Here is a 27,283-nt window from a genome sequence, read left to right on the forward strand (position 1 = left end):
ACCTTAGATTACACTGCAGATGGGGCTCCGAACGGAACAAGATCCGAACCAAGTGTCTGGAACATGCACTATCTATGGTAAATGTCAGACACAAGAAACTGATTCTTTTTAATGTTTTTTTAGGTGTTTTTTTTATGTGCATTTTATTTGGTTATAAAGAATCCCCTCCCTTTGGCACTGAAATCATCTCATGTCGTTAAACTAGTTCTAGTCTAGTACACCAGCCTTCCAAGTGACTCGCTACTCTCCGACTACCCAAATATCATCTCTAAATATACAGCACACCAATCGCAATGCCCATGTTTGCAAATAACCTCCTACGAAAAGCGGCTGCAGGCCAGCTGTGCAAGGTAGGGACAAGAAACCCCATCCATCCCATTTATCTAGCAGAAAACAGAACCCTACAGACTAACCAAACTGAAAAAAAAAACCCCAAACAGGCCTTTGGCGTCAAAGCCATGGCCCACCCGACCATAGCCACGGTCGTCAAGAACGCCGGCTACGACAGCCTCTTCATCGACCTTGAGCACTCCAACCTCAGCATCTCCGACGCCAGCATCCTCAGTCACGCCAGCCTCAACGCCGGCCTGACCCCATTCGTCCGCGTCCCGCACCAGTGCGGCAACGGCTTCGTGCAGAGGGTGCTGGACGGCGGCGCCATGGGCGTCATCTTTCCCCATGTCTCTAGTGTCGGTAAGTCTTGAGAATCCCCACCTCTTTCATAAACCGTTTTCACGACGTCGAAAAACCATCTCCCCCCACGAGCCAATTCCCCCATTCAGGGACGTGAAAAAAAAAAAAAGAAAACATCTAACAGCAAAAAAAAACCCCAATATTTCCCGGGTTTCCTCCCCCTAAAACCAGAGGACGCAAAAGCCGCAGTATCAATCTCCAAATACCCCCCGCAGGGCGTGCGGTCCATGACGGGCCAGCTGCCCATCTTCAACCTCGAGGCGGTGCCGCAGGCGACCGTCATCGCCGAGGGCAACGCGTCGGGGTCGACGGTGCTGGTCATGATCGAGGACGGACGGGCCGTGGCCAACGTCGACGCCATCGCGGCCGTTCCGGGCGTGGACGTCCTGCTGGTCGGGTCCAACGACCTAGCCGTCGACCTGGGCGCGCCGGGCGCCTTCACGACGCCCGAGTTTCGATCGGCGCTCGAGGCCATCGCCGCGGCGTGCAAGAGGCACGGCAAGATCATGGCCTTGGCTGGCATCTACGACCAGCCCGAGATCCAGGGCTGGGTGGTGCGAACCCTCGGGGCGAGGTATCTGCTGTGTCAGCAGGACACGGCCGTGGTGGCGTCCGGGGCGGCTAGTGCCTTGAGAGCGGTTGAGCTTAATGTTGAAAATTCTTCGAGTTAGTCGAAAAAAAAAAAAAAAAAAAAAAAGACAGAGAAGCATGACCTTGAGGTTAGTGTATTTTCTTCCACCAGTATAAAGCCCATGTAGATGTGCAAATGTGATATTCCCAGCCAGTCTATGCCCAATGCAACGCAGGATAAAACCAAATCTAGTCTGGAAGATGTTATGACAGAGAAAAAGAAGAAGAAAAAATAAACAACAGAGCTCAGCCTCAAAGGCTCGTATATGCACAATACTATATTATGTAACCATTGGGTGTCCATCATTCTAGGGCAGCTTACAATCCAGACCCTACAGCGTCCAACCCTTCTTTTTACTGAGCCACCTGACCGTGTCCAGTCCAGTTTGTACACGCATGCCAAATCGTGCATCGAGAACATATGTTTCCCACTTGGCCACAGTATCGAGTAGCGTGTAACATTCTTCCGTCTTCTTGCGACGGAAGTCTTCTACCTCGTCGGCATCCGTCGGCCATTGCTCTGGACGGCAGACGTCGTCCCAGGCCAGCATTGCCAATTCGTAGGTGGCAGATGCAAGGATATAGTCATCCTTATTTCCGCCTTTGCATGTGGCACTATTGAGACGCGCCGTCATGTCAGTATTTCAACGTGTGGACCAAACAAAACGTATAAATAGTAGCAATAAAATGACAAACAATATCACTTACCGATCATAGGCCGAAATATCCAGCAATATTTCCTTGGCCTCGTCACCCCGGCCTGCATGCCTCAGGAGTGCGGCCTGCCCAACACCATGGATTGCGACCTCATCGTGTTCCTCTTTAACCTTGGCGACCGTTGCACTTGACGTACACCTGTCCCATTCCAGAACCGTCATCGCCTTCTCGATGAGCTCCTGGTTCATGCGCTTTCCACCGTTCCAGAGATATATCATCTCTGCTGCCGGGCTGGGACCTATGGCATCCGCCAGGTCGAGTTTGAGTAACGTGGCGCGCTCTTCCCACTTGGCCACTTTTCGCATCACAAAGACCTCAAAGGGCATTTGTCGAGCCATGAAACGCTTGCGGCCGGCTGTGGTGGGTGCCTTTCGAAACAAGGTTTCAGCGCTCTTCTTGTACTTCCGAGCGTTGGAGATCAGCTCCTTCTTCCTGATGTCATCCACATCCAACCCATCCTTTGTCGCCGTGGCCTTGACGTCCTTCTCCGATTCGCTGCCCTCGTCCGAAAGCTCTGATAGTCCGCCAAGCTCATGCACGGCATCCCTGTACATCTCGAGGTGGGCGCAGCCGGCAATAAAGTAGTAAAGAGCATGGCTCCAGTCGTTGAGCTCGACCATGCGCACAAAGGAACTGTGCATCCGCGGCCAGTCCAAGAAGCATATTGAGCTGACTGCCAGTTCAAACGTGCTCAAAGCCGTGACCTGCCTCATTTTGGCGTCGCCGCACTTTTCAAGCATCTCAATTCCCTCCTTGAGCTTCTTCTCGCCGATGAGAACACGAGCCTGTTCCATTCGCCAGAGACCGGAAGCGGGATATCGCTCGCGCATGACGCGGAGTAACTCGATACACCGCCCACGCGGGTAGCCCACGATCTCATCCGGTTCTGCAAGCTCCGCCACATCGCGCTCGCTAGGGAGGACGTCAGCGAATGCCAACAGGCCGTGATAGTACCCCAGAAGCAAAAGCCCGGCAACGGCGCCGTTCATATTGGGGTGAGCAGCGCTTTGCCAGAGCATGTGGAGACCCTTGTCCCTGTCACCGCGGAAGCCGATGATACCCAGTAGCCGAGAAAAGGCTGGTGGCACCATGGAGAGAACCAGCATGAGACTTCCGTAGCACATATTGATCGCAGAATGAATAAAAATGTCTATCGGGTGAGTGAAAATACTACCATCGGAAGCTGCATTGGTAAATTGAGGAGGCGGTCCCGGCGAGGCCGCTCGCGATGTCGACAACGATGGTACCCGAGATTCGACTGCAGATTTGCTGAGCTGAGACTTGTTATCTGTGTCATCTGGTATTTCAAGTGCTTGTAATTTCCCCTCCAGCGTCATCGTGTCAGTCGCTGGTTGAACTGTCGAGTCTTTTGTGCTCGTGTGACCATCATAGGTGACATGTATCGGGGCTTCAGGTGACACCTTCTCGTCGGCATCTACAAATTCAAGATCGCTGTCTTCGTCTTCTGCTGCCAGCTTTGCACTGCTGGAATTTGTCGGTGTTTGCTCAAAAGGGTTACCTTGAGCGCTAGATGCGCCTTGCTCTTTCAAAATCTTCTCTTCTGCAGCAGATATGCTGCTCATGACGGCCATGGCCTTTCGCAGCTTATAGAATGCCTTTAGTGCATCCGTAAGGCTCTCATGGAGAACGCTAACCACAGCGTTCATCAGCAGCGCCTGGGCGTACACGATGGCAAACTCGGAGCCGTTGGGGAACAGTCTGCCGTCTGTCGCAGGGTCTCGCTTCTCGGCCTTGACCTTGTCGTTCCACGACCGCGTCTCGCAGTCAGCAATGCACTTCGAGGCCTCGGCCATGACGTCCTTTTCGAAGCCTAGGATCGAGCGCATGAATATAGAGACACCCAGACCCAACAGGTGGAATGAACTGGGATCTTTGCGCTGTCGCAGATGAGCCTCTGCACTGTCCGGATCATCGTTCATGATATGAGCCATAGCCTGCATCGCATCGCTCAAATCGGCAAGTTCCTGCTGCTCAGCAGTCATGACGGCCCCTTGAACTCCGGAAGGTGGTGTTGTGGCTCTTGATGGTCCTGCCGACGACTTTGGCGTCGTCGTGCCCGAACCACGGAACCATGACCGTAGCGACATTGTGAGTAAGCCGATAAAAAAAAAAAAATAGAGCCGTCCTTTTTTGTATGTCGAGTATCACCAGACAACTTCCAATGTTTCGTAAATATGCCAAAGTATTGACCTCAACCCAAAGTGGAGGTCAAAATTGTCGCGTGCCCAGTCCCAAGGAACCAAGGTGCTTGCAGATGCATGCAGCCAAAGCTACGTAAGAGATATATACGCAAGCTAAGTTATAAAGAGGGGCAGGTGATGGCAGGGCTGACTGGTTTGAGGTTGAAGAGGGAGACAAGAGCCGAAGGATGTAAACAAAGGATTTTTGGCAGCCTGTTCGTACAGAAAGACGTGTCAAACAAAATGTACCTCAAATTCCTTATCTGCGAGTTTGACAAGAATGAACGCTATAATCTCGTTATGGTGCAAGTATGTTTGCGAAAATGATCGGTTTCCACGGATGTGTTTCAGGGTCCTGGAGAGACACCAGAGAGACCCTGTTGTTGATTATGACGGATACGATGTGCAAGGATTCGCTTGTTAGTCAGCCAGAGAGACGCCTGCGATTACGACTTTTGGCGGACGAACTTGACCTGGTCGAGACAAGTCCGCATTTGGGGAAGATTGATGGTGACGTCGAGATTGTGTCCTGGGGAACGTAACCCCGCCGGCAGCTTTGCAGATCAAATTTTGCTGCAAAGATTTGATGAAAAAAAAAATCTCAATTGAGGCAAAAAAAAAAAAAAAGGAGAAAAGGAGAAAAGGACAGAAAAGAGAAAACGACAAAGAATATGAGGGGGGGTTTGGTCGAACGGGGGGAAGTGATCATGAAATAAATGAGGCTTTTATCGCTCCAACATCAAGCCACGCACGCGCCAGCCATTGCTAGCAATTCACTTTCAAGTGCAAGTATGTGGGACGGAGGCTAAATGAAAGTAAGCCCGTTCGACTTTCGGCCGTCTTTGGGTTGCCATCATTCCCGCGGGGTTCTAAGACCGGACAGGTTTTTTGGCCTCAATTCTTTGCTCTCAGCTGCTTGTTCCGGGGGTCGCTAACTACCTAGGTTAGGTACCTACCTAGCTAAAACGCGAAGAGCGCCAAAAGGGAGCAAAAAACGGTGGGCACCAGTGAGATTAGCACGGCACGAATGTGTCATTAGCGAGTCGGCACCAGATCCAAGTGGGCTTGGAAAAAAAAGACACGAGAGCCGCTCAAGACGCAGGAAGAAAAGGCTGGCTGTTTGCCGTTTGCCAGAATGGTGATGTCTTGCTTCGGTTGTCCCAGCTTTAGTTTGTTTCATGGGAGATGTTTGAATTAAGTTCAACCGAAAGAAAGGGCTATGAAGCGCGTGAAGCGCCAGCCACCTAGAGTCGCCCAAAAAAGCAACAATACTGAGTACCTAACTAAGGTAGGGGGGTACTCGCTCGTCTTGACAAGTGAATGACACTGTGCGTCTTGTATGCAAGTATAGTATGGGCATTTACTCTAACCCCTAACCCTGGCCGCCCGCTACCTAGCAGCTTACCGAGCTAGCCTGGACCACGCAACAGACAAGGCGGCAGGGAGCTGGACGACTTACCTAGCAATGTCCGACGACGTAGACCTTCCCAAACCGCGACCCAAGAATCACTCCGCCCATTCATCAAACCACCCCACCACAACATCACGCTGCAACGATCCTTCGAGACGACGGTGACACCTGAGAGGCTTACGCGTCATTTTTTTTCTTTACCGAAAAGTCGATAATACAGCACAAAGAAAACCCCACAAGCCCAGCATGGCGTCGTCAACACAAACTGCCCCTCAGAAGAAGGAGGACAAGCCCGCCGACCAGACATCCAAGCTCGAGACCCAGCAAAAATCAGCGGCGCTTGAGGAGGACGACGAGTTTGAGGACTTTCCAGTCGACGGTACGTATGAACGAGTGGTTGAAAATGGCCAACGGCAAACGGCAAACGGTGTTGTTTTATACATCTCGCCCATCCCACTGCAAACCCGGATTGTCCGTTTTCGTACATTTGACCGCACAGGCGCTGACGCTTCTTTCAAAACGACCACAGACTGGGCAATGGAGGAGACGGAAGCTGGCGCGAGCAACGACGCCGCCCAGAAGCACTTGTGGGAGGAGTCATGGGACGACGACGACACAAGCGACGACTTCTCTCAGCAGCTCAAGTACGTTCGTTCAAGCCAAGGCGTGAAAATGCGATTGGATTAAACAATGCTACAACTTTCAAGCGACGCTGCAATGGTCAACTGCTAACAATTCTGGATCATCACAGAGAAGAGCTGAAGAAAGTCGAGGCTTCGAAGAGGAGATGAGCAGCGGGTTGATGAGTATCACGGGCGTTTCCCTGGGCACACGGTATAGCACGGGACGCAGCCACAAAGTATCGTGGCTACAAGAAAAGGATAGACACAGTTGTCGAGCGGGAATAAACCGCCACCCAAATAACATCGTAATAGACGCCGTCAGAATTTCATCGCCAATGACCCTGTATCAAACCGGAATGACTTGAGTGTATATGTCATGGATGCCTCAGATAGGCCCACTGTGGCTCTTTGGCAGCCTTACTTCTGGTATGTAATATTTATTATTCACTTAAAAATGATGGTATTGCTGCTCATAGATAGGAGGTTCTACTGGACATTGTTCTTTGTTCATCAAATTGTCAGGGAATCCTTGTACTTGCAGTAATTACAGGCCAGTTATAGGCCACCACCTTTTTATTCTTCAAGTTCAAATTCCTCATTGGCCACTTACTTGCTGCTGAGCGCGGTGACACCAGGAAGTTCCTTGCCCTCAAGGAGCTCCAAGCTAGCACCACCACCGGTCGAGACGTGGCTCAGCTTGTCCTCAACTCCGTACTTGGCCGCAACGGTGGCCGTGTCACCACCTCCGATGATAACAATCTTGCCCTTGCCGCAGCCACTGACGGCAGCGTCGAGAGTGGCCTTGGTGCCCTTGGCGAAAGCATCAAACTCAAAGACACCGGCGGGGCCGTTCCACAGGACGGTCTGCGACTCGTCGATGGCGCTCTGGAACAGCTCAACACTCTTCTCACCGCAGTCCAAGCCCATCCAGCCCTCAGGGATACCCTCCTTGTCCGTGGCAGACCCAGTCTTGGCGTCCGCAGCGAACTTGTCAGCAGTAATAAAGTCTACCGGGAGGACGACCTTGACGCCCTTCTCCTGCGCCTTCTTCATGAGCTCGGGCACGGTCTTGGATCCTGCCTCGTCGAAGAGGGAGTTTCCGATAGCCATGTTGTCGAGCACTTTCTTGAAGGTAAACGCCATGCCACCGCACACGATGAGCGTGTTGACCTTGTCAAGCAGGTTGTCGATCAGCTGGATCTTGTCCGAAACCTTGGCACCGCCAAGAATGGCCAAGAACGGGCGCTTGGGCGACTCGAGAGCCTGTGCAAAGTAGTCAAGCTCCTTCTTCATGAGGAAGCCAGCAGCCTTCTGGGGCAGGTCGACGCCAACCATGGAAGAGTGAGCACGGTGGGCAGTGCCGAAGGCATCGTCTGCGCGGATATGATTAGCCTGCTGGTCAATTATGCTGTATGCGGGATGTCAATTTTGGCGGCTTACTGATGTAGATGTCTCCCAACTTGGTGAGGCCCTTGCGGAACTCCTCGACCTTGGCCTTGTCAGCCTTGGTCTTGTTACCCTCCTTGTCCTTGGCGCTGCCCTCCTCCTCAATGTGGAAGCGGAGGTTCTCCAATAGCACAACATCGCCCTCGCCAGCCTTGTTGACAATATCCTCAACCTCAGGGCCGACACAGTCAGGGGCGAAGGTGACCTTCTTGCCACCCAAAAGCTTCTCAAGCTCGGGTACGACAGGCTTGAGCGAGTACTTGGGGTTGGGCGATCCATTCGGCCGACCGAGATGCGACATCAGGATTACTGTCTTGGCGCCATTGTCGAGAGCGTGCTTGATTGTTGGCACAGCGCCGGCAATACGCTGGTTGTTGGTGATGTTCTTGTTCTCGTCAAGAGGAACGTTGAAGTCGACCTTTGCAGCGGGGCATGTCGCCATGTCAGTTTAGTCACATCTTAGGAATCCAGGACAATGAGAAGCTCAGGCGAAGCTTGTAAGCTGTCTTGGTTTTGCATGGTATGGTATTGATCAAACTTACACGGATGAGCACCCGCTTCCCCTTGACATCAACGTCCGTGATGGAGAGCTTGCTAGCGAGAGACATGGCGAATTGTCGACAACTACTTTTGTGTTTTGAAACCTGAAAACTAGGAATTGAAATGAGATTGATTCTAGGACTTGAACAGGTTTTCCGGTGTATGTTGGGGATGGATGTGAATGAGGTGACAAAAGTTATCCGGAGGTCCAGTAAACGCGTCGAACATCTATTCATAGCCCCGCCATCGATAGCTCTCTCTTTCTTCTGAAGCTCCAAATTGACGCACCTGCCGTTGGGGAGGGGTTTAATCGTAGTGGGGCTCAACGTTGTCAGAGCGATTATGACGTAAAATGAACTGCCGTTCTTACTGGTAGGGTGATTTTATTTGCAATAAAAAGTGGCAGTGCTGCTGAGACGTGCCCTGCATTTGGATCAACATTGGCTACGATATTCTGTCCTCGATCAAATATCTGCACTTTTTGACACTAATACAAGTCTCGACTGAGCCGGCTTCAGGGGTACATTCTGTGAAGGCATGGGAACTAGTCCAAGTAGGCAGGTATCTCTAGGCTTAACAAGGTCGAATTAGATTTTAGCGAATGACTAAAAAGTACACCCGGCAACGACAGATGACAGGAGCTATGTACAGCGCAATGAATGAGAAAAAGGAAAAAAAGAAATTTTCTAATGCAAAAGAATCATTGCCATTGGTCTCGTTTGCGCTCAAATAAAAACAAAGAGCAGGTCCTGTAATCAGCCAGAAGAATGCACCGCATCCCTCCATATTTCAAGCCAAGAACGCCGTAAGAAAATCCCAGTATGCTCGCGTATACCGTACAATGCTTGATCTAATCACAAAGTACAGAAAAGGTGTCGCAAAAAGGCTGCCAGACAATTTGATGGCGTGTTGTTGGATATGTATAACAGTTGTAAGAATAGTTTCAGGCCCAGCGTGTCCAAGCAGTAGCTCTTATTGTTTCGAGGCTTCAGCACCTTAGACTGCAGAATGGTCGTGATAATGATGCATTAGGAGAGGCGCAGGTTGGGCGAGTCGGGGTAGGCATGCGGTGCGAGCTGGGCGTCCTCGGAAGCGTTGCTAAGGGACAAATAGGCAGTCCAGGCAATACCGACGGTCGACACAAACGGCTATGGAACGCATATGACGTTAGCAAAATTTATCACATACGACGAGCTGCGTAAAATGATGTTCGACTCACCAGCTGGAACTGAACAGGCATCAAGCGAAAGTTGATGACCTGAACCGCGGGCCAAATCGCAAAGTTGGCCTTGAGCGTCGGCACATACATGTCCCTCAGCTTGGTCTGCACGGCGCGCCTACCGCCACCCTCGGCAATCGTCATGGCAGTGAAGAAAGCAGCGATACCAAACGGTGCAAACACCAGCTGGTCCATCGCCACCCTCTTCATAGCCGGGCCAAAAGCAGCCGTCTTTGTGATCGGGAAGGTCCTTTCCAAGAACTTGAACCATTTGAACTGGACCGGGGCCATACAGAAGCCGTAAGCCATGAAGCGCGTCAAACGCTCAAAGTCAAACGGAGGCGGCAGGACACGTGAGTCCGGAATAAGGTCGCGATCACTGAGCGGATTCTTGCGGTCGAGTTCCTGGATCTCGATAGCGATAGGGTCGTCCTTGGGGTTCGGATGAAACGGACCCTTTCGTGCAGCTCGCTGTTTGACGGCCGTTATAGTTTGTGCGACGGTATCTGCGATGCCTCCGAGGACAGCGTTGGTAACCATCATCGTGAGGACTTTGACAGCGGTGCTCTAGTCAGTAATGTTGAACGTTGTCGACACGGAGCACTGGATTAAAAATGTGTGACGTACTAGGCCGCTCATCGTAGTACGCATTGAAGCGCGAAGTGATTCGGGCGACGAAAGCCATCTCGATGAGGAAGATCAGGAAGTGAAGGAGTGGCTACAGGTCGTGGTTCGCGATGGTTAGCTTTGAATGTGTGTTGCGAAAATCCAAGAAGAAAAGATATCGTGGGCCGTAAGCAGATAGATAAGTGACATCAGCATCAAATATCCCTCGACATAGGAATCTATCTATGTGCAAGGGGCAGCTGAAATGAACGTTTGTACCGGCGTAGGGGTAATAGCACGTTAGACGAAGTATGTTCTGAGACTTACCACCCTGTCGAATATGTATTTGGAGTTAACCGTACGAATGATTCGTCGGCGGGTTAATTCCCAAGTCATCTTGAATTATACAAAGAACAAACAGAGAGAAAAAGGGGTCCGGGTTCAAAGAAAAATAGACCTGGATGGTCTAGGGCCGGTGATGTAGTTTGCGGGTGCTCCTGTTTGCCAATGCGATAACAGAAAGTTGACGAATGTGTCCGAAATGGACCCTTGCAAGGCGCGCCGCTTAGTGAACCGCCCAAACGCTTGTAATGATCGATGACGACACGCAGCTGTCTGGTGTGGGTGTGAGGAGCACAAGCGGGCCCTGTGTGTTCCCTAATCGGGGATGGTGAACCAGCGTCGCAGACAAGAAGTGACGTCCCCTAAAAAAAAGAAAGCCAACGCGCTGCACCCTTCGTCGGGATTTACAATGTATCGGGTGCTCTCTTGATGATTGATGCGTTGATGACAAGGTGAAAGTGAGAAAATCTTTCAGAGTTACGGAAACGTCCGCAGCGCAAGCTTTTGTGGAAATTCCATGCCTACACAGTTTGAAGTTACCCTCAATCCTACTGTCCAAACAGTATTCACACCCTTGCACCGCCTCATCTTTGATCCGTCCGATCCACCGGTTGCAAATGCTTGTTTCTAGCCGGCCCTTGTAGGACCCAAAGGGGTATATATAGTAATACTGTATAAGTACGGGCGATAATGTCCATACCACTCGACGATGCGTTTGGATGCATGTCATTATCAACCGTCCTGATCAGTCCAACTGCTGATGTAACAAACACAGCACGGGCTCTAACGAGTCCGAACACGGAATTTGGAGGCCGGCAGGCAATCATCGCAAGTAAAAGAAAAATACGTGACATAACTAACTATTACTGTGGTTGCGCCACAGATCTAATGACGCGAAATCACCCAGTTTGATCCCAGATGGATCTTGATCTTCCAAGTCTTCAATGGCATAAGAAACATGACGAGACTGATCTACAAAACATTCGAATCAAATTCGCAAAAGCAAAAAGGTAACAGAAATAATATCAAACCATACTGACAACTTTTTTCTCATTATAACGTCTAGTTGCACCAAAACCACCTTTGCGCACAAGAGACTGTGGCAGAGCATGGGCCGAGCCCAAGATCTTTCGCCTTCTATGCATAGCCATGGGGTATCCTTTTTGCACTCCAGAAAAAAGCGTTGTATCCCAAACCATTAAATGGTGACTTTTCTCTAGTGAGGAACGCCTGCAAACCTTTGTGGTCAAACTTGACGATAAAAAGCAAGTACAAAGAAAACACATGCGAAAGAATCAGACCAGCATTGAAATACTCAAGTATGAATTTTTTTTTTGTTTCAAACACAAGGAAAGATATATCAAGATTTTGTTGGAAAAAAGGACAAAGTTGAGAAAATTAGGCCAAGGCCAGGGATGACCGCTCCGACCTTTGTTTCAAGGTCGGCCAATCATGCCGTCCTTGTACGTCTGTTCAGTTGGCATACTCTGCCGGTCCGATGCCAAATGCGATCATATCTGCAGTGACCGGACGTCTGAGATGCTCCGTTGCCTCTTGTGCGCCTCGTTGAGGTTGGAGGACGCCTTGCGTTTCTGGGCAACGCTATCAAGAGGACTGCTGATCATGTGCTGGTATGCACTGACTGACGACTTGCGCCGCCGCACAGGTGTCAATGGGGCTGTAATGTTATTCAGACTGTCACTTCTGACGCCCCTGATTGGGTTCGAGTACCCATTAGAGAAGAGCAGCGACTCTTCAGTTGCCATGTCGCTCAGGATTAGTTGCTTATTGACCTGGTCGCGACGGAAAGCCCCGACCTTTTCGGAGTTGCGATCAAAGTGGGCCAGCAGCGGGTGGATGTCACCGCCGCCGTTGACTGTGGCATCACTGACTGAGCTGGCGGCGACAGAATGACGGCGTGCGGGTGTGGGTGTTGCGCCGCCATCATTCTCATCTTCTGAAGGATTGGCAGTCTCTGCCTCATCCCCGGTGTCGTTAGAATCAAAGATGAGGAAATCATCCAATTTCAAGTCCTTTTCGCCTTCATCACCAACAAAATCCATGTTCTCAGATCCGGTGGAGCCATCTGAGTAGGACATGGCATCCGAGTTTAGAGGATAGAATGCCTCCTCGGGCCCAACGGGCAAGTTGTTCATAAAGTCTCCCATTGCGTTGTTGGAGAACATGGCGCCGAACATCATACTACCCGAGTTGCTGAGGATTGGGGATTGTTGCATGCCAATCATGTTGTTAATCTCAGAATCTTGCCAGTTGAGAGACTCTTGAGACAACTCCATGCGCCGTGTCTTGGACGGGGTGAAGATAATCATCTTGCGAGTAACAGGATCCATGACACCCACGGGCTTGCTGTCGTTGTTGTCCAAATCGAAATGTCCGACACGGGGCTTGCCAGCTTTGCTACGAAATCGTTGGATGGAGGTTTTTGCGGTCTTTGCGGTCTTTGCTGACTTGGCCGGGCTTGCAGTATCTGAGTCTGACGAGCCATCAGCGGGCTCTATGCGACGAATTTGTTTCTTGCGGATGAGGGGCTCTGTAGGTATATCCTCCTCCGTGGTTTCACCATCCGCTGAAGGTTTCAAGTATTCTGTTAGCAAAGGTCGACACCGTCTAGCCAATCGTCACAAAAACTCACTCTCGTAGCCATCCAGGGACTCCGAGCTATCATCTAGCTCCTCAATATTCCGGGCTGGCGTAGAGGCCGCACTTGCAAGCTGACTTTCGGTGGCATCTTCTGTAACCATATGGCCTTGAGGGGCGAACATATGATCGTTTGCATCTTCAAAATCCCAGAAAGAGCCGACACTGGACGTGTCGTCGGGATCCTGCTCAACCTGTCGGCGGAAAGCAGGGTCAAGCGACGCCTGCTCAACGAAAATGTCGGGGAAGAACTCTTTGTTATAGTCGGAAACATCCGACAACGTGTCATCCGAATCTGAATCGGGAACACCCGTGAAACGGACATGCCGCTCTACGGGCGGTTGCTCGACGAGAGGTTCGTCTTCAGGGTCTGATACGATGCCATTCCACTCTGGGAGGTCGTCCTCCTGGTCGTCTTCATCCTCTTCCTCTTCCTCGTTTTCGTCGTCGGCCTCATCTTCTTCATCCTCGTCCTCGTCCTCACTGTCTTCAAGCTGTGGCCGAGAAGAGCTAGGTGTGTGCTTTGGGTGCGTCACACGGTTGATTATGTGCTCTGCCTCGGCCGCGTAGACATCCTCCTCGTCGTCATCCTCGTCATCACTGACATCCTCGACGGCGGAGTAGCCTCCATCGTCCGATAGATCAAGTGAGCTCGATGAGGTGTCAGAGCACCGGCGTCGCTTGACCGGTGGCTTGACCTGAGTCTTCTTCTGGGGAAGCTTGAGCCGTATTATGGTCCTGCTCGCCATGATGGGGTATGTGCAGGGGTCAATATGTAAGGGTAAATGTCGGGGTGGTTTCTCGTCAAGCCACAAAGGGCGGTGAAGGGCTAGAGCTACAGGCTTCTGGGATCAGGGACCACAGGCTGCAGAATCCAGGTGATTTTTTTTGGGTTTATGTCTCTGCTAGCTATGCAGAGTGCCAAATATGGTCAATATTTGCCGAGTATTGAGGGTCTCGGTTGGTGAACCTGGTTGTGATAGTATTCTGATACAAAGTCGTTGGGCGCGAGTGATCCAATCTTGGATTTCAAGTCAGGTTTTCTAGATTTGTTTTCTTCACAGCAGGAGGCTTCCACGCGCGGGAAATCTTGTTGCTGGCTTGTCTCGACTATTCCCCTGTTTCAAGTGGAAGTCGAGGGCCCAAGGACACGAAAGCCGTGGGTAACTTTGTCGAGAGGAATTGGCAGAGTTGAACTACTCGTTGAGGCTGCTGGACTGCGGAACATGCCTGGAGAAATCGGGCACGTCCCGCAGTGGGGGTTCACAGCTCAGCGACGGCCGAAGGCATCTTGAATTCTCGACAATGTTTCTGTAGATGTTACGGTGTCTCTAGTGTATAATTGCGACTTCGTTGTCTTTGGGTTTGAGGGGGTTTGGTTTGCTACAGAAGAAGAAACTCAAGAACACAAACGGGAGGAGGGGGTTGAACTTTTTTTTCTGCTCGAGCGAGACCCGGGCCACGGTGGGGTAGGCCCCGGCTTGCATGCGGCGGGACCCACCTCGGAGGAGTTGCCAAAGCCTCCATTGGCGTCGCCGAACTCCAGTTTTATGAGCAAAAAATACTTTTGGACATGCATCACCCTTTGCAGGCAAGCCTCCCCACAGTGGGCTGCCAATGAGCCATATGAGCGGGATGATGCGTCAATCAAAATCTTTCGCCATTGGCCTGATTTATATGGATACTTTCCTTTTTTTCGGGGTCGCATCGTCACGCTTCTTCACTATGCCAGCAAGCGACTGCCTGACCGCCTTTTTGTCCAAGATGTCCAAGATGCTATGGAGATCCCTTCATGTCGAGGTTGTTTCCAGTTTACAACGTATCAGCCCCGCCAGGATAGCTGCACATGTGTCGATTTGGCTAGGTAGGTAGGTATCTTCCATGTTACAATAGCTAACGCACGACTACCACGTACTACTGTCAGCAGTAGTTCAATAGGTCCTTAGCTGGAAACTCCTTTGAAAATAAGGGCGAACTATCAAGATATGCGATAATTGTCCGAGCAAGTCACTATGATTCACCTGCATACTTCCGAAAGGGTGTACAGCATAAGCCATTTACAGTTTGTAGGTACTCATTAATCAGACAAACTTCTCCATAGCCTTTATAGCCGAGTCGAAGATCATCTGGAACAAAGTACACAGCGGCCACAATTCTCTTCTTTTAGGTAGTTTTCCGTCTGGGCTGCAGACCCTTGACGCACTTTATGAAGCATTGTTGCTCATTGATGCTGCAAGATTCAAGGGGCTTGGGCCTGAATCATCCGTTCGCCAAAAGTAGTGCTTTTTTTTTTCTCCTCTTAGCCCCATTCTAAATGCGGGTTTGGTTTTCCAAGCATTCCTTCGTTTCCCCTTGTGATGGCCCCACAATAGCAACTTTGGCATCGCCCCTTCTGCCACTCGGAGCCTGCCGCAGCTGGGCTGTCGCCTTTATGCCTGGGTAAATTACCAACACCTCTTGCAGCCATCAACCTTGGATTGTCCTCTGTAAGCATGAATAGGGAATTTTTCATGGTATTGGGAGAATCTGCTGTGAAACCCTGATTATGAGCCACTGCTTACTAGCTTGTACCTTCGGAATCTTAGGATCTTGCTTGTAATTCGTTGAAATACCACGTAGCTCGAGCTACACAACGGGACCCAAGGACCACACCGAAAGGTGGATGCTCAACGAAATCCCACCTCCATTGACATAATTGTTGATTCTGTAGTTGCCACCGTACCAGTATTCGCCATCTGTAATAAAGAGTGAATGACTCAGAGATGTCTGAGCAAGCTGCAAGATTTTTTCTAGCTCTTATTCATTACGGACTAATTTATTCAAATTTTAAACCTTTCAGGGTGTAAAAGTTGGCCCGTAGTACAAAGACAAAAGTGGTTGCATGTGGCTTTCAGTTGAAGTGTCAGCAGTGCAGCAATGGGTCTCACCTGGTTCTAGAAGATTACTACGGTAAGCTCGTCTCACAGACAGACACAAGCTCAAGCTTGCCTAATCACAAGCACAACTGCCTAATATTTTGATGAACTTACAAGTGTCTCAGTTGACAAAACTGTAAAATCAACATGTTTTGCCAGTCAGGCACATGGATGCGATGTAATTACCTACCGCTATATTCCGTACTGGTATTTGAAAAGTTCATTGGCGTCGGCACGTCATCTGAATTTTGTTTCTCCAAGGGTCTAGCCAAGATAGTACGTACCTAGCGCTTGCCGATCCACTTTCTCGATCTGCCCCACGAGCACAAAATGGGCCCACCATGTGGTTGGTTGCCTTGTTGGAGTAGGTACTTTTGCGCAAGTCGAGAACGGTTGCTGGGCGACCATTGCTTGGGCACTCTGCCAATTAATTGATCAAAGTAAATACAAGCTTGCGCGGTCACCAAGAGACAGGCAACCTGCATGTCGTCGATGGGGACGCATCACAACCTGGTGGCTACACATCCACAATCAATTTGGTCACGCAGATACTAACGACGCAACTGAATGACATTACTGCTTCAGACTTGTCGGTGTGCAAACAAACAATTGTCACGTCGCGCTCCATCAACAGATTATACGATTCCTTCACGTCGTGATGGAAACTCCGTCCGCTACAAAGGACAACCTGTTTAAGGTTTTCCTGCGCCTCCGACCGCCTCCTGCCGGGGTCGCGCCCAGTGAGCGCTTTCTCACAGTTGAACCGCAGAGTCGGGATTCGACATCGTCTACGCCCACTCACGTTACGTTGACGCCGCCGAGTGGCACGCGAAAGCATGCAACTGAAAAGTATTGCTTTACGCAGGTACTGGAGGAAGATGCATCTCAACTTGACGTTTTTCGGGGCACTGGAGTAATTCCACTCATCGAGGGCGTGCTGGGTCCCAATGGAGGGGATGGTACAGATGCACTTTTGGCGACATTGGGTGTCACTGGTGCCGGCAAGGTACGGGTCAACGGACATGTTTACCAGCAACCATATCTGAGAAATTGCTACATGTCTGTCTGTCTTGAGTATCGACTAACATAGTACTGCATCAGACACACACCCTTCTAGGCTCCAAGACGCAGCGAGGCATGACCCAGTTGTCTCTTGAAGTGCTCTTCCGCTCTATCGGCCAGAACATCGCTACTCCCGGCGCTTATCCACCACTCGAGACCTCGGTTGCAGCTTATGATGCGTCAGAAGCAACAATTCTATCTGCATCTGCATTTCTCGAGTCTGTCTTTGCCGATCCACACGGTCCATCGCGCTCGAACTCACGAGCACCAACTCCCATGATTGTAGGAGACCCTAACATACCACCTAGACCAGTCTTAACTTTACAAGGAGTGGCAACTACCAGTGTAAACCATCACCAAAGACAAAGCAATGCTAGCCCCCTTAATGGGTTGGCTCCTCCAGGAGCCTTCCCCGAAAGCCCGAAAAGTGCTCGGATTCTTCGGCGAGGAGACTATATGGCTATGTCATCCCCAGCACCTTCCACCCCTACCAAGAAGTCTGGGGGGTTCTGTGGTCCAGCGGCCACGACGGGAAGGGAGAAGCCCCCAAGCCAACATTTTATGTCGGCCACTATGTCCACTGTCAAGAGAAGCATTGTTACTAAATCTAGCCTTTCGCCTTTAAAGGGTGAATCTGCAGCTCCGCCACCAACGCCCCGTCGACTCCTCAACCGGCCGTCATCATATCCGACGGTCCCTGATGTCGGTGGCATTAGCGTCTCATGCGATCCTTCCGCCGAATATGTTGTTCTCGTGTCGATGTATGAAGTTTACAACAATGCGATTCACGATTTGCTTACGCCTCCCATCCGGTCTGCTGCCACAAAAGAGTATCGTCGACGGGCTCTGCTCTTCAAGGCCACCGAACTGTCTCCTGACCGCAAGGTAGTAGCCGGATTGAAGAAGGTTCTCTGCACTAGTTTGCAACAGGCTCTCATGGTTCTCGAAGCAGGACTTCAAGAGAGAAGTGTTGCAGGAACAAACAGCAATCGTACCTCTTCCCGGAGCCATGGGTTTTTCTGTGTCGAGGTCAAAAAGCGCAGGAAGAGCAGGAGACAGGGTCATAGTACCGAAGCTCCTTGGGCTGGCAGCACATTCACCATTGTCGACCTGGCAGGAAGCGAACGTGCTCGCGAGGCCAAGACCACGGGTGTTACCTTGGCAGAGGCGGGCAAGATTAACGAGAGCTTGATGTATTTCGGGCAGTGCTTACAGCTCCAGGCCACTGCTGGTAACTCAGCAAAGGTATGTTGTGTTTATTTCCCCTGCGTCCGAAGGTAGGAACAGGATGCTAACCCTACTTGACGCCATAGCCGACAAACCTCTCATTCCGCCACTGCAAACTGACCGAGATCCTATTTTCCAACAACTTTGCTTCGAACGGGCTGAACAAGTCATATTCTGCAAGACGAGCCCCCCAGAAGGGCGTTTTGATTGTCAACGCCGACCCTCATGGTGAATTCAGCTCAACATCACAGATTCTCCGATACAGCGCCCTGGCTTGCGAGGTCATGGCACCACGGATACCGTCCATCACTCAGACAATCCTAGCGGCGGCGGCAAAAACCATTCACCCGAACAACCAGAGGGAAGTTAACAACACGATGCTTCTTTCATCCTCGCCCATATCATCGTCTCCTGCTTTGCATCACAGGCCGTTCTTTCCCCCGGGTAGTGTGGCTGGTTCCTCAAACTCCGTACCTCAGTACAATGACAAAAGCCCCAATATACAAAGAACGTTTTCGCCTGCCAGTAACTCTTCCTCAGACGAGCGAGCAACCATGGAGGCTGCAGCTCTGGAGATCGCGAGGCTGTCGGAGGAGCTTGAGTACATGCGACAGTCGTACGAGACAGAACGGGCAAGGCGTGTTGAGGCAGAGGATCAACTGTTGTCGGTGGAGGACCGTCTCCTAGACCTTGAACAGGAGATTCGTGAAGACTGCGCAGCCGAGTTTGAGCAGCGGCTTGCAGTGGAGCTCGCAAGGTGGAAAGCCTCGATGGAACTGGAGAAGGAACGAGGCGAGGAGCACTGGGACCGGAAAATCGAGGTATATGAGCGTGCTGCTAATGTCCAGGTGCTCGCAACGGAGGGCGACGAGAACGATGGCGACAACAAGGAAAATGTCCTTATCGAGAACCTCGAAGAAGAAAACGCCCGCCTGCGCCGTGAGGTTCAAGTGCTCAAGCGCGAGCTTCTGGGTCGGAGTCCGACGAAACGCAAGCCTTTGGCCGAGCGGGATGATCTGGCCACCGAGGATATGGCAGCACCTCACCAAACCGGGGAGAGTCTGCACAGCAAGATGGAACAGCTGAGAGTCAGCGAGGTTGGCCGTGCAAGCTCAGCCTCCAACTCGAGTCGAGCGACGGTCCAGAGCACCACAGGTGGCAGTCCCAGGAAAGTGCGCAAGCTGGTTGCCAAACGGTGGGATTTATCTGCAGCCAACGACGACGGTTTCTGATCTCCGGGGTTCAAGTGCTCCCGACAGCGTCTCTCTGGGACTATGATGCCTTATGGGGCAAATGCGGTGTTGTTTTGATCGATTGATGACCATGTTCTATAGTGATGGTGGATACCCCTTGCTCTTTACGGTTGTTTTGTTGGTCTAGAACTAGTTCTTTGTTTATATTTGCTAATAAGTCTCCTATTAATACGAAAATCACGGTACCATGGCACACGTTTGCGTTGTTTTGTCGAGTTTTGCTTTGTCAGTTTCGGATCATATCTACGAGGCTTTGACTTGTTAATTATACTCTAGTTTTCCGCGCCTTTCTTCTGTCGGAGAAATTGCCACTACAAGTTTTTAGATCGTATGTGTGGAGGTACGCCTCTGGCCAAGTCGTCACTAGTTTAAGCGCCAGAGGTTGATTGATCGCCATCGAAGGCCATCTTAGCCAAAAAAGAATCTGCGGGGTGGCCCGAGACATCAATCACTTGCTTCTGGAGCCCGTCCAGTGGCTTCTGTAGCTAGTTTCAACGGGCATGATGGCTCGATCAGGAACCATGCAGGTTCGCGCTCACAAGAGGAAGACATGCATTGGATAGAAGTAAAGGTTTTTATAAATGGCCCAAAAAGTGGAAGAATGTGGGAGAATACAATATCATCCTCCTGGTGAACGCCTTGTTTAACTTTCCCAGGAAAATTATCTTTTTTTAAAAAAGACCTACTACCAGCACACACATGTCTTCTAGTTCTCGCCGTAGACATCCCTTCCGTGCTCAAAGATCCTGTCAAAGTCAAACTCGCCCCAGCGGATGTCGGGCTTCAGACCGGCGAACTTCCAGACGCCGTCGACCTTCTTGTACCAGTGGAGGTTTGCCGAGTGGGCGTGGCCCTTCATGGTGACCTCCTTGAGTGTGGTGTCCTTGTACCTTTGGTGGGGGACGCGCAGCTGGTGGTAGCCGATGACCTCGTCGTCCGAGACCTTCTCCCAGCGGGTGCCGCCGATGAAGTGCTGCGTGCGAAGGGTGGGGTCGCCCAGCACCAGCTTGCTCGAGATCATGGCGACGAACTCCTCGGCCGGCATCGCCTCCCAGAGCTTGTCGAGGAACGAGCGGTAGTCGATCTGTGTTTTTTGTTGTTGTGTTAGTAGTTTGTAGTGGGATTGGCAAGTAAAAGGAAATATGGCAGGCTAGCAACATACGCGCAGAGTCGGTGCGATGACTTTCCGCAGCCTGTCCCAGTCCTTGGAGTCGTAGCTGTCTGCCCACTCGTACACGCAAGTTTGAAGGCCGAGAAAGTCTGTAGGGGGGATGAATAGTGTCAGTAGTACACTGTCCATTGTGTGTCTTCACCGCTATTTCCTTCTTGGGCTTTCTCACCTGAGAAGCTTATCTCATCGCTCTTCTGAATTTGTGAACCCATGTTGGCGGCTATAAGTTGAAGTTGACTTTACTAAACTGTTGGAAGCTCTTGATGGTGGGTATGACAGAGCTGCAGTTGCTAGATGATGTCGTATTTTGATGAGAAAAAAAAAAGACTGGAACAAATGCAGGAACAAGATGTGGGAAGAAGGACCCTTAAATTCTTTTTTCTCGTCCCTATTCCCAACAATCTGGAAATTACTTTTGTGCATTTCCCAATAAGCAATGTTGTTAGCTCGGACGGCCGAACCACAACGGACTCCCGGACCGTTTGTGGGGATATGCGGAGAGGGAAAGCAAAAACCGTTGAAGAAAGTCTGACAGGGCGCCCGCCGTCTCGATCTTTTTTCTTTTTCTTCTGGCAAAACAAAGTCATTCAACCGTTGCGCACTGCCCTGTAAGACCCGGAGTTAACCTCCGCATGTGCAGGGGGACAAAAAAAAAGTCTTTGACCCCTAATCCGAACGCATATCATTTATTTAGCTTCAAACAGGAGTCGTGACCTTTTTTTGGTGTCGTTTGGAACGTGGTGATTGATTTTAACTACTTTTAGGTTCGGGTGATTGGTTGCACAGCACCTGGGACTACATCGTCTTGTCCTGCTCGTAACTGGCCACCGCAGACATCAGACGAACACGAGCTGTTGGAGCTGAAAATGAAAGTTAAAATGAAAGGGATGGATATATATTCCATGCTCTCGAGTCCCTACAGAGCTGAAAGAATTAATAATCAAGACTGCCAAGATAAAATAGTACGATGTGCTTTGTTTAATATACTTCATTTGGTAACCCATGGCGATATTATCCGAGGGTGAATAGCGAGTGTACTGTGCAAAATCCAAATGAATAACAATCGACCATCCCAAGCTACCCTCTTGCGCCCCTCTATAAACTTCAAGCCGGTGAATTATATACAAGATGAACTTGAATAAATAATCAGAATACATAAGAAGAGCTCGTCAAGTTTCTCTCTACCATCCCAAGATATTGTACAGACTCCTTCTTGGCTCAAAGTCAGCAAAAACCTTTGAGCGAGCAGCCTCGTATTTCTCGTCGTTCTTTTGCGCAAAGATCTTGTCCATAGCACCACGCTCCTGGGTCAGCTGCCGAGAGACGTAGGTGACGACTGTGGCGACTGTTTGTGAGTTTGAGCACCGTTAGCACAAGTACCATCCATGCCAAGTAAAACCCGCCGTTTGGTTTTGCTTGTTTGCCGGGTATCTGGAGAGAGAGAGAAAAAAAAAAAAAAAAAAGAGAAAGAAAAAAGAAAGAAAGAAAAAACTTTCGGAGACATACCACATCCAGCGACAACCAGTGGAGGGACGACCCTGGAGAATTATCCATGTTAGCTCAAGCACGATCACGCACCAGAAAGCCATGGAGCCTAGCGCTCGATGGGAGTCATTGCTGACAGCGGGAATGAGGCTGCTAGATACCTAGCGGCAATGGGCACACGCATGGCGGGTTGAATATGCGAGGCGGCTGCAACGGCCGGGCGACGGATCGGCATTGTTGGGCTCATGATTGATTTTTTGGAGTTTTTTGTTCTGCGCTCTGGTGGTGCTTGTATTTTTTGTAGTATCCAAAATAGGGTTGCTCGTGTAAGTCTTTGTACGTGCGTCCTAATTGGGAAAATATGTGATTTTCAATTGGTTTGAAAGAGCAATGATCTGAATTCTTTCTGGTTTGGATGATGGATCTGAAAACCGGGACGAATAAGACACTCAAATGGAATAACGTTGCTCTATTTATCTCACTCATAGCCTCCTTCTGTTGATCAAAAACATCAATAACTTTTTGAATCATTCCGATCCTCAAAGCCTGACTTGGGAGGTTTTCCCCGGTGGTGGCCTGGTGGTGGGGTGTTGTCGCGGTCAGGGTCACATCATATGAGGCCACCGAAAGGCAGTGCCAATCCAAGTTGGGCGCTTGGTCGAACCACTTCCTCTAGACAGGCAACCCCACCAGAAAGACCAACAGCACGCTTACTACCGCGTGATCAAATTGATTGCCCAACGCCTCGGTCGATTGAGAAGATCATGGAAGCTTGGCAATGGGTATGTTATCAGGATTTTTTTTTCTTTTTCTTTTTTTCTCTGGGCTTGTTCGAGAACGACACCGCAGTCATTATGCGTTGCCATTAATATTGACTCCTGGCATTGACAACCGGCCCAACCCGATATTAGACCATGCCAAGAGTTATTCTACGGGTAGTTGAGGTCTATTCTAGAACTAATCTAGTCCAGTTCCCTAGAATACATAGTGACTGACTGACGAGTACACATCAAACCGACGTATTCATCGCAGCGCCTTTAGCACTGGGAAGAGAACAATCGCCAAAGGTCTGAAGCGGGGGCTCGAACACCGCCTTGATCAAGCACGACCGGAATATATATTTTGCCAAGCCCCGAACTGATGGAACGTGCGAAAGAGACCGGCCATATGCGTGTCGACTTATTGTTGAGATGCAGGGAGGAAAACATAGTCCGCAAGTTAATCTCAGCCGAAGTTCAGGATGCATCACCGTTGCCCGGAGCACCTTGCCCGACGCCAAGCCAAAAGATTGGCCGAGATTGAGCAAGCGCACAGCTGTTCTGGCTTTACTGAACGGAGAGAGGTCTCCTGGTTAGACCCTATCGCGACATGGAATTGGACGTGGGGGTTTAGAGAGTATGAAATATCCCAATCAGTTGGTTGATGTCAGCCGAGAGAAGAGGAAAAAAAAAAAAAAAGAGTCTTCCGCTGGCCCAATTTTGCTCGACTCAGGAGTGTTTACGAGAACGTGTGTTTTGAGTTTTACTTTTGGTTGTCAGTAACTTTAGCTCGTGTGTGAATTGAATGTTGAGTGTACGTACGATTTACCTACATTACCGTGACCCAGCCTGCCTGCCTGCCTTCCCGCCCCACATCAGCTCCGCAACGCGTTTTGCGCCATCCGAGCTCGAGGGCTGTTGAAACTGATTCAGGCTCGCTTTAGATCAAATCAAAGCTCCTTCATTGCGAGCGACAACTACCTTACGGCGATGCGCCTTGCTTGCGCAATTGCTCCCTATTAGCTAGACTAGATTACCCTTGGCAAACGACATTCGAGCAGTTGCTGGCCCGACAATGCGTCAGTTCGAGGACTATGTGCTCGAGTCCTTTGACCACACCACTGGCTGGTACCAGGATAACAGCTATGAGGGCCTCAACCGGACCGCTGACCGTACGACCCCGAATACGCATGTCCCCCACATTGACCTACGGTGACACTTGGCTAACCGTTTATGTGCATCTTGTGACTGCAGAGCTTATGCAGTTCCGACTTCCCACGGGCCTAAAGCTTTCCTTCTCATCCCTCGCGACACCTAACTTTTCGACATCCTATCACCTCGGCGCCGGTGGTCGATTCGACGGTTCCATATGCTACCTGTTTTCTTCCGTACCGTTGAAGAACGTCATCTCCAGCTCCGAGTCGATACCGCTAGCGGTCTTGCTGCGTTCATACAGACAGGTTCAGGACCTGCCGCCCGTCCAGCCTAGCCATGACGCGATACCGCCGGCTCCATCACCGACTCCAGGGGAACGGTTTCAAGAATTCGTAAAGCAGCCTTGGTTAGTGTTTGGTCGCATGTTCTTGCCAGAGTCGATGCTGGAGGCGCAAGTGGTAAAGCGCGCCTCGCCTAATCTCCGATTCCAAGTCAAAGGCGTAAGCCAGGCCGACCTGCCCAACGGCGGCACCATACTTGGAAGTGTGCAATACACAAAGCCGAGGTACGGCGTCGCCGGGCTGCTATCCACAGACGGCGGCCTCCTTGGCTTCAGGGGTTTGTACAATTTTGGCGGCGACACGATCCCTACAACATCAACCCCTAGGGCGGTTGGTAGTGACGACAGCGCCGGGACAAATGGCTCCGATGAACGTGAGCGCATATACGGACGTTTCAGTGCAGGCGGAGAGCTCTACTACGGCGTGCTTAACAAATCGGCGGGGGCATCCCTCGGTGTTCGGTTCGCAACCCTACCAGCACATAGCGGCACGCCTCTGACAGCGACGTTTACTCTTGCGCCACTAATGGGCAATATAAGCTCTAGCTTTGCAGTTATGGCACGCCAGAGCTGCTCCCTAGCCACCAGGTTTGACTTTAACGTCTACAGTTACGAGAGCGACTGGACTATTGGCATGGAGCTTTGGGGAAAAGGGCGGATGGCTGGGCTGATTGACCGGCGCCTGGAAGAAGAAGAAGAAGCTCAGACCGTGGCTGTTGACACAAGGCCAGCTGAAAAAAAGAGGGGGAGGAGTTTCCAGGCCAAGATGGAATGGAGGCTGGATGAAGACGACGAGATCGAACCGCCCCCAAAGAAACCGGAAGAGGAGTTCTCTGGTGTACTCAAGGCACGAATGGATCAACACTCCAAAGTCGGGTTGCTCTGGGAGGGCCGTCTCAAGTCTCTCATCTTTAGCTTGGGCACCAGCGTGAACCTCAGCAAGCCCGAGCAGTCATTTCGCAGTTTAGGCCTGGCAATACAGTACTCGTCGTGAAGCAACCCCGTCGTATCATTGGTGGAGGAAGATATGTGGAATAAGGACTTGACGACCTACTCGAGGCGCCTGGCAATTGCTTTGAGGTCAGGTGCAAGGGTGAGCGGTGTCAAATGGTCTAATACATCCATAATTGATGTATTGCCGGACGGACAAATCCGTTTTATGAGAGGGAAGAGGCGAAAACAGTAATGATCGCTTATGCTTCGGCAGGGCCGTCCTCAATTCTGACAAGGCAGAGGAAAATGACTCCTGTAAACAATTCCTCGCAGATGGTTGAACATCGGAGCCGAGTCCCGAGGAAAAAAAGAATAAACAATCAACCTGGCGATCTGTGGAACTATAGACCACTACAGCTTGATTTCACGGCCGGTTTGCCCAATAATGGCAAAATCATGTGTGGTCAAGCCCCGCAGCAAAAGAAAAGTTCAAAAGGAGTCTTGAATAAATGGTGCGATGACTCGAGGAGATGGTGACCGACACCTTGATGGCCTTGTGGGTCAAATTGCATCAAAGAAAGGAAAATTCAACACAAGGCCGAACAAAATAGCGGCGAAGACCCAGATGTTGATGCACCTCGATGCAAGGATTCGATAAAGCTTCGCACCCACAGACGTACGCGGTCCTTCTAGCCTCTCGCCACTAGGTGAACAAACGGTGCGCTCCAGTTCTAGGTATGAGGGCCTTTTGTGGTCGCAAATCCTCGTTGTCGCAACCGTGGGGTTGGTGATTTAGACCCTACTTTGCGACTGCCCGCCTGGCGCGTAATCATGCGGGAAAAAAAGCACAGCATCGCTTGCATTGGGTCTATTTCTAGTCTACCATAGTATGCGTTTATTCCTTGAGTTGGGTTTTTGGACCAGTATCCAGATTCAGCTCCAGTTGCCCTATCGTAATAGCGTCGGCCCTGGTCCCAGTTTACAGCAACCACCAGGTCACCCGTCCCCACTCTTTGACACTAGCGTGGCCATCAAGGTCCTCAAACCTCATCCAAGTTATCATGGTCGCAAACGGCGGAACAACTGTCGTGTCTCGTCTGTTCGAAGAAGGCAGGAGAGGTGGTTCCGACAAAAACTCCCGAGCTGTTACTACTACTCCTATCTAAAGTGGGCATGTACATGAGTGACTTGGTCACACCAGCCCCGCTCCATTTGCGCAGTAGTCAAAGTACCTTCCTCTGATCGGGAATTGTCTCTTCGCCACAGCTTGTTTTATATTGTACTACAGCAGGCCCGTTGGTATCTTGGAAAGGACTTGTCATTCTTCATATCACAGGCAGTCTGCACTTCGGCGTAGAGCTACAGTGACTAACATTACCTCCCCACCCGGCGTTATCCCTTCAAACAACTTAACATTTAATCAAGACTCGGACTGACCCGAACTGGTTTCCATTCTGTTCAGACTATTCCACAAAAGACCATTACTCCCGGGCCGACCCACCTCGGCATCATTTCTGTGGGCGCATAACACAGAAATCTTTTTTGCTTTAAATACTCCTTGGACATACACATTCCTTCACCTTGGGACATGTTAAAGGAGGAACAGGGTCTTTTATTCGCGTACAATCTATGCTAGCAAGCACCACCCCGGTACTATCAACGTCGTAGCTGTCGCTTCCGTCGCATCGAAAGCCCCTGCAAGTGCGACCTGCGTTTTTGGCTAAGCTTTCAAAAAAAGCTACTTTATCGTGCATATAAGGAGACGGCTGTATCTCTTGGCAAGCTTGGCCTAGTTCTACTCTCCTGCACACTTTTGACCCATTTCGCCGGTGCGAGTATCTTTTCCCTCACCTCTTCGCCTCGGAGTATTCTCAATATCTCGCCTCAACTCTGGTGCC

General features: G+C 50.6%; 11 protein-coding genes across 11 annotated transcripts; 4 read left to right on the forward strand and 7 right to left on the reverse strand.

The window, feature by feature from the left end:
- The first annotated feature begins 175 nt into the window (after positions 1 to 175).
- On the forward strand, positions 176 to 1,401 carry PgNI_01235 (uncharacterized protein). Its single transcript, XM_031121309.1, has 3 exons — positions 176 to 350; positions 441 to 693; positions 865 to 1,401. The coding sequence occupies exons 1-3, from the start codon at positions 294 to 296 to the stop codon at positions 1,362 to 1,364; spliced, it is 810 nt and encodes a 269-aa protein (XP_030986751.1). The 5' UTR covers positions 176 to 293; the 3' UTR covers positions 1,365 to 1,401.
- Positions 384 to 1,054, reverse strand: PgNI_01236 (uncharacterized protein; the record flags this gene model as incomplete). Its single annotated transcript, XM_031121310.1, has 3 exons — positions 384 to 401; positions 432 to 684; positions 900 to 1,054. 3 exons carry the CDS (start codon positions 1,052 to 1,054, stop codon positions 384 to 386), a joined length of 426 nt encoding a protein of 141 aa, XP_030986750.1.
- PgNI_01237 (uncharacterized protein) lies at positions 1,378 to 4,927 on the reverse strand. The gene is made up of 2 exons (XM_031121311.1): positions 2,032 to 4,927; positions 1,378 to 1,938 (listed from the first exon to the last, which is right to left on the reverse strand). Exons 1-2 carry the CDS (start codon positions 4,146 to 4,148, stop codon positions 1,656 to 1,658), a joined length of 2,400 nt encoding a protein of 799 aa, XP_030986334.1. The 5' UTR covers positions 4,149 to 4,927; the 3' UTR covers positions 1,378 to 1,655.
- An 806-nt stretch (positions 4,928 to 5,733) lies between these two features.
- Positions 5,734 to 6,656, forward strand: PgNI_01238 (uncharacterized protein). Its single transcript, XM_031121312.1, has 3 exons — positions 5,734 to 6,031; positions 6,182 to 6,296; positions 6,404 to 6,656. The coding sequence occupies exons 1-3, from the start codon at positions 5,899 to 5,901 to the stop codon at positions 6,441 to 6,443; spliced, it is 288 nt and encodes a 95-aa protein (XP_030986746.1). The 5' UTR covers positions 5,734 to 5,898; the 3' UTR covers positions 6,444 to 6,656.
- Positions 6,657 to 6,712: 56 nt separating this feature from the next.
- PgNI_01239 (uncharacterized protein) lies at positions 6,713 to 8,504 on the reverse strand. Its single transcript, XM_031121313.1, has 3 exons — positions 8,264 to 8,504; positions 7,716 to 8,139; positions 6,713 to 7,648 (listed from the first exon to the last, which is right to left on the reverse strand). The coding sequence occupies exons 1-3, from the start codon at positions 8,495 to 8,497 to the stop codon at positions 6,882 to 6,884; spliced, it is 1,425 nt and encodes a 474-aa protein (XP_030986309.1). The 5' UTR covers positions 8,498 to 8,504; the 3' UTR covers positions 6,713 to 6,881.
- A 250-nt stretch (positions 8,505 to 8,754) lies between these two features.
- On the reverse strand, positions 8,755 to 10,873 carry PgNI_01240 (uncharacterized protein). Its single transcript, XM_031121314.1, has 4 exons — positions 10,414 to 10,873; positions 10,108 to 10,198; positions 9,481 to 10,031; positions 8,755 to 9,409 (listed from the first exon to the last, which is right to left on the reverse strand). Exons 1-4 carry the CDS (start codon positions 10,480 to 10,482, stop codon positions 9,290 to 9,292), a joined length of 831 nt encoding a protein of 276 aa, XP_030988124.1. The 5' UTR covers positions 10,483 to 10,873; the 3' UTR covers positions 8,755 to 9,289.
- Positions 10,874 to 11,279: 406 nt separating this feature from the next.
- On the reverse strand, positions 11,280 to 14,459 carry PgNI_01241 (uncharacterized protein). The gene is made up of 2 exons (XM_031121315.1): positions 13,082 to 14,459; positions 11,280 to 13,015 (listed from the first exon to the last, which is right to left on the reverse strand). Exons 1-2 carry the CDS (start codon positions 13,833 to 13,835, stop codon positions 11,940 to 11,942), a joined length of 1,830 nt encoding a protein of 609 aa, XP_030988125.1. The 5' UTR covers positions 13,836 to 14,459; the 3' UTR covers positions 11,280 to 11,939.
- A 2,047-nt stretch (positions 14,460 to 16,506) lies between these two features.
- On the forward strand, positions 16,507 to 19,778 carry PgNI_01242 (uncharacterized protein). Its single transcript, XM_031121316.1, has 3 exons — positions 16,507 to 17,007; positions 17,103 to 18,308; positions 18,377 to 19,778. Exons 1-3 carry the CDS (start codon positions 16,660 to 16,662, stop codon positions 19,520 to 19,522), a joined length of 2,700 nt encoding a protein of 899 aa, XP_030988122.1. The 5' UTR covers positions 16,507 to 16,659; the 3' UTR covers positions 19,523 to 19,778.
- A 438-nt stretch (positions 19,779 to 20,216) lies between these two features.
- PgNI_01243 (uncharacterized protein) lies at positions 20,217 to 21,612 on the reverse strand. The gene is made up of 3 exons (XM_031121317.1): positions 20,884 to 21,612; positions 20,706 to 20,803; positions 20,217 to 20,627 (listed from the first exon to the last, which is right to left on the reverse strand). Exons 1-3 carry the CDS (start codon positions 20,924 to 20,926, stop codon positions 20,250 to 20,252), a joined length of 519 nt encoding a protein of 172 aa, XP_030988123.1. The 5' UTR covers positions 20,927 to 21,612; the 3' UTR covers positions 20,217 to 20,249.
- A 21-nt stretch (positions 21,613 to 21,633) lies between these two features.
- Positions 21,634 to 22,680, reverse strand: PgNI_01244 (uncharacterized protein). Its single transcript, XM_031121318.1, has 3 exons — positions 22,337 to 22,680; positions 22,221 to 22,252; positions 21,634 to 22,059 (listed from the first exon to the last, which is right to left on the reverse strand). The coding sequence occupies exons 1-3, from the start codon at positions 22,444 to 22,446 to the stop codon at positions 21,896 to 21,898; spliced, it is 306 nt and encodes a 101-aa protein (XP_030986601.1). The 5' UTR covers positions 22,447 to 22,680; the 3' UTR covers positions 21,634 to 21,895.
- A 1,221-nt stretch (positions 22,681 to 23,901) lies between these two features.
- On the forward strand, positions 23,902 to 26,721 carry PgNI_01245 (uncharacterized protein). The gene is made up of 2 exons (XM_031121319.1): positions 23,902 to 24,129; positions 24,212 to 26,721. Exons 1-2 carry the CDS (start codon positions 24,033 to 24,035, stop codon positions 25,444 to 25,446), a joined length of 1,332 nt encoding a protein of 443 aa, XP_030988121.1. The 5' UTR covers positions 23,902 to 24,032; the 3' UTR covers positions 25,447 to 26,721.
- The last annotated feature ends 562 nt before the right edge of the window (positions 26,722 to 27,283 follow it).

This window comes from Pyricularia grisea, assembly GCF_004355905.1.
Source record: "Pyricularia grisea strain NI907 chromosome Unknown Pyricularia_grisea_NI907_Scaffold_1, whole genome shotgun sequence".
Taxonomy (NCBI): domain Eukaryota; kingdom Fungi; phylum Ascomycota; class Sordariomycetes; order Magnaporthales; family Pyriculariaceae; genus Pyricularia; species Pyricularia grisea.

Coding starts and splice junctions, on each gene's coding strand:
- PgNI_01245 (XM_031121319.1), top strand. CDS start 24,033: ATGCGTCAGTTCGAGGACTATGTGCTCGAGTCCTTTGACCACACCACT. Junction 24,130..24,211: donor CCTCAACCGGACCGCTGACC/GTACGACCCCGA, acceptor TTGTGACTGCAG/AGCTTATGCAGTTCCGACTT.
- PgNI_01235 (XM_031121309.1), top strand. CDS start 294: ATGCCCATGTTTGCAAATAACCTCCTACGAAAAGCGGCTGCAGGCCAG. Junction 351..440: donor CTGCAGGCCAGCTGTGCAAG/GTAGGGACAAGA, acceptor AACCCCAAACAG/GCCTTTGGCGTCAAAGCCAT. Junction 694..864: donor TCCCCATGTCTCTAGTGTCG/GTAAGTCTTGAG, acceptor CCCTAAAACCAG/AGGACGCAAAAGCCGCAGTA.
- PgNI_01239 (XM_031121313.1), bottom strand. CDS start 8,497: ATGAATAGATGTTCGACGCGTTTACTGGACCTCCGGATAACTTTTGTC. Junction 8,140..8,263: donor GGAAGCGGGTGCTCATCCGT/GTAAGTTTGATC, acceptor CCCGCTGCAAAG/GTCGACTTCAACGTTCCTCT. Junction 7,649..7,715: donor GTTGGGAGACATCTACATCA/GTAAGCCGCCAA, acceptor ATATCCGCGCAG/ACGATGCCTTCGGCACTGCC.
- PgNI_01237 (XM_031121311.1), bottom strand. CDS start 4,148: ATGTCGCTACGGTCATGGTTCCGTGGTTCGGGCACGACGACGCCAAAG. Junction 1,939..2,031: donor GATATTTCGGCCTATGATCG/GTAAGTGATATT, acceptor GCGTCTCAATAG/TGCCACATGCAAAGGCGGAA.
- PgNI_01243 (XM_031121317.1), bottom strand. CDS start 20,926: ATGGGTTCACAAATTCAGAAGAGCGATGAGATAAGCTTCTCAG. Junction 20,804..20,883: donor CGATGAGATAAGCTTCTCAG/GTGAGAAAGCCC, acceptor TCCCCCCTACAG/ACTTTCTCGGCCTTCAAACT. Junction 20,628..20,705: donor TCATCGCACCGACTCTGCGC/GTATGTTGCTAG, acceptor CAAAAAACACAG/ATCGACTACCGCTCGTTCCT.
- PgNI_01244 (XM_031121318.1), bottom strand. CDS start 22,446: ATGAGCCCAACAATGCCGATCCGTCGCCCGGCCGTTGCAGCCGCCTCG. Junction 22,253..22,336: donor CTAGCAGCCTCATTCCCGCT/GTCAGCAATGAC, acceptor ATAATTCTCCAG/GGTCGTCCCTCCACTGGTTG. Junction 22,060..22,220: donor ACTGGTTGTCGCTGGATGTG/GTATGTCTCCGA, acceptor ACTCACAAACAG/TCGCCACAGTCGTCACCTAC.
- PgNI_01240 (XM_031121314.1), bottom strand. CDS start 10,482: ATGACTTGGGAATTAACCCGCCGACGAATCATTCGTACGGTTAACTCC. Junction 10,199..10,413: donor AATACATATTCGACAGGGTG/GTAAGTCTCAGA, acceptor CACGACCTGTAG/CCACTCCTTCACTTCCTGAT. Junction 10,032..10,107: donor GTACTACGATGAGCGGCCTA/GTACGTCACACA, acceptor CCGCTGTCAAAG/TCCTCACGATGATGGTTACC.
- PgNI_01241 (XM_031121315.1), bottom strand. CDS start 13,835: ATGGCGAGCAGGACCATAATACGGCTCAAGCTTCCCCAGAAGAAGACT. Junction 13,016..13,081: donor GTCCCTGGATGGCTACGAGA/GTGAGTTTTTGT, acceptor TGAAACCTTCAG/CGGATGGTGAAACCACGGAG.
- PgNI_01242 (XM_031121316.1), top strand. CDS start 16,660: ATGGAAACTCCGTCCGCTACAAAGGACAACCTGTTTAAGGTTTTCCTG. Junction 17,008..17,102: donor GTGTCACTGGTGCCGGCAAG/GTACGGGTCAAC, acceptor GTACTGCATCAG/ACACACACCCTTCTAGGCTC. Junction 18,309..18,376: donor CTGCTGGTAACTCAGCAAAG/GTATGTTGTGTT, acceptor TTGACGCCATAG/CCGACAAACCTCTCATTCCG.
- PgNI_01238 (XM_031121312.1), top strand. CDS start 5,899: ATGGCGTCGTCAACACAAACTGCCCCTCAGAAGAAGGAGGACAAGCCC. Junction 6,032..6,181: donor TGAGGACTTTCCAGTCGACG/GTACGTATGAAC, acceptor AAACGACCACAG/ACTGGGCAATGGAGGAGACG. Junction 6,297..6,403: donor GACTTCTCTCAGCAGCTCAA/GTACGTTCGTTC, acceptor GGATCATCACAG/AGAAGAGCTGAAGAAAGTCG.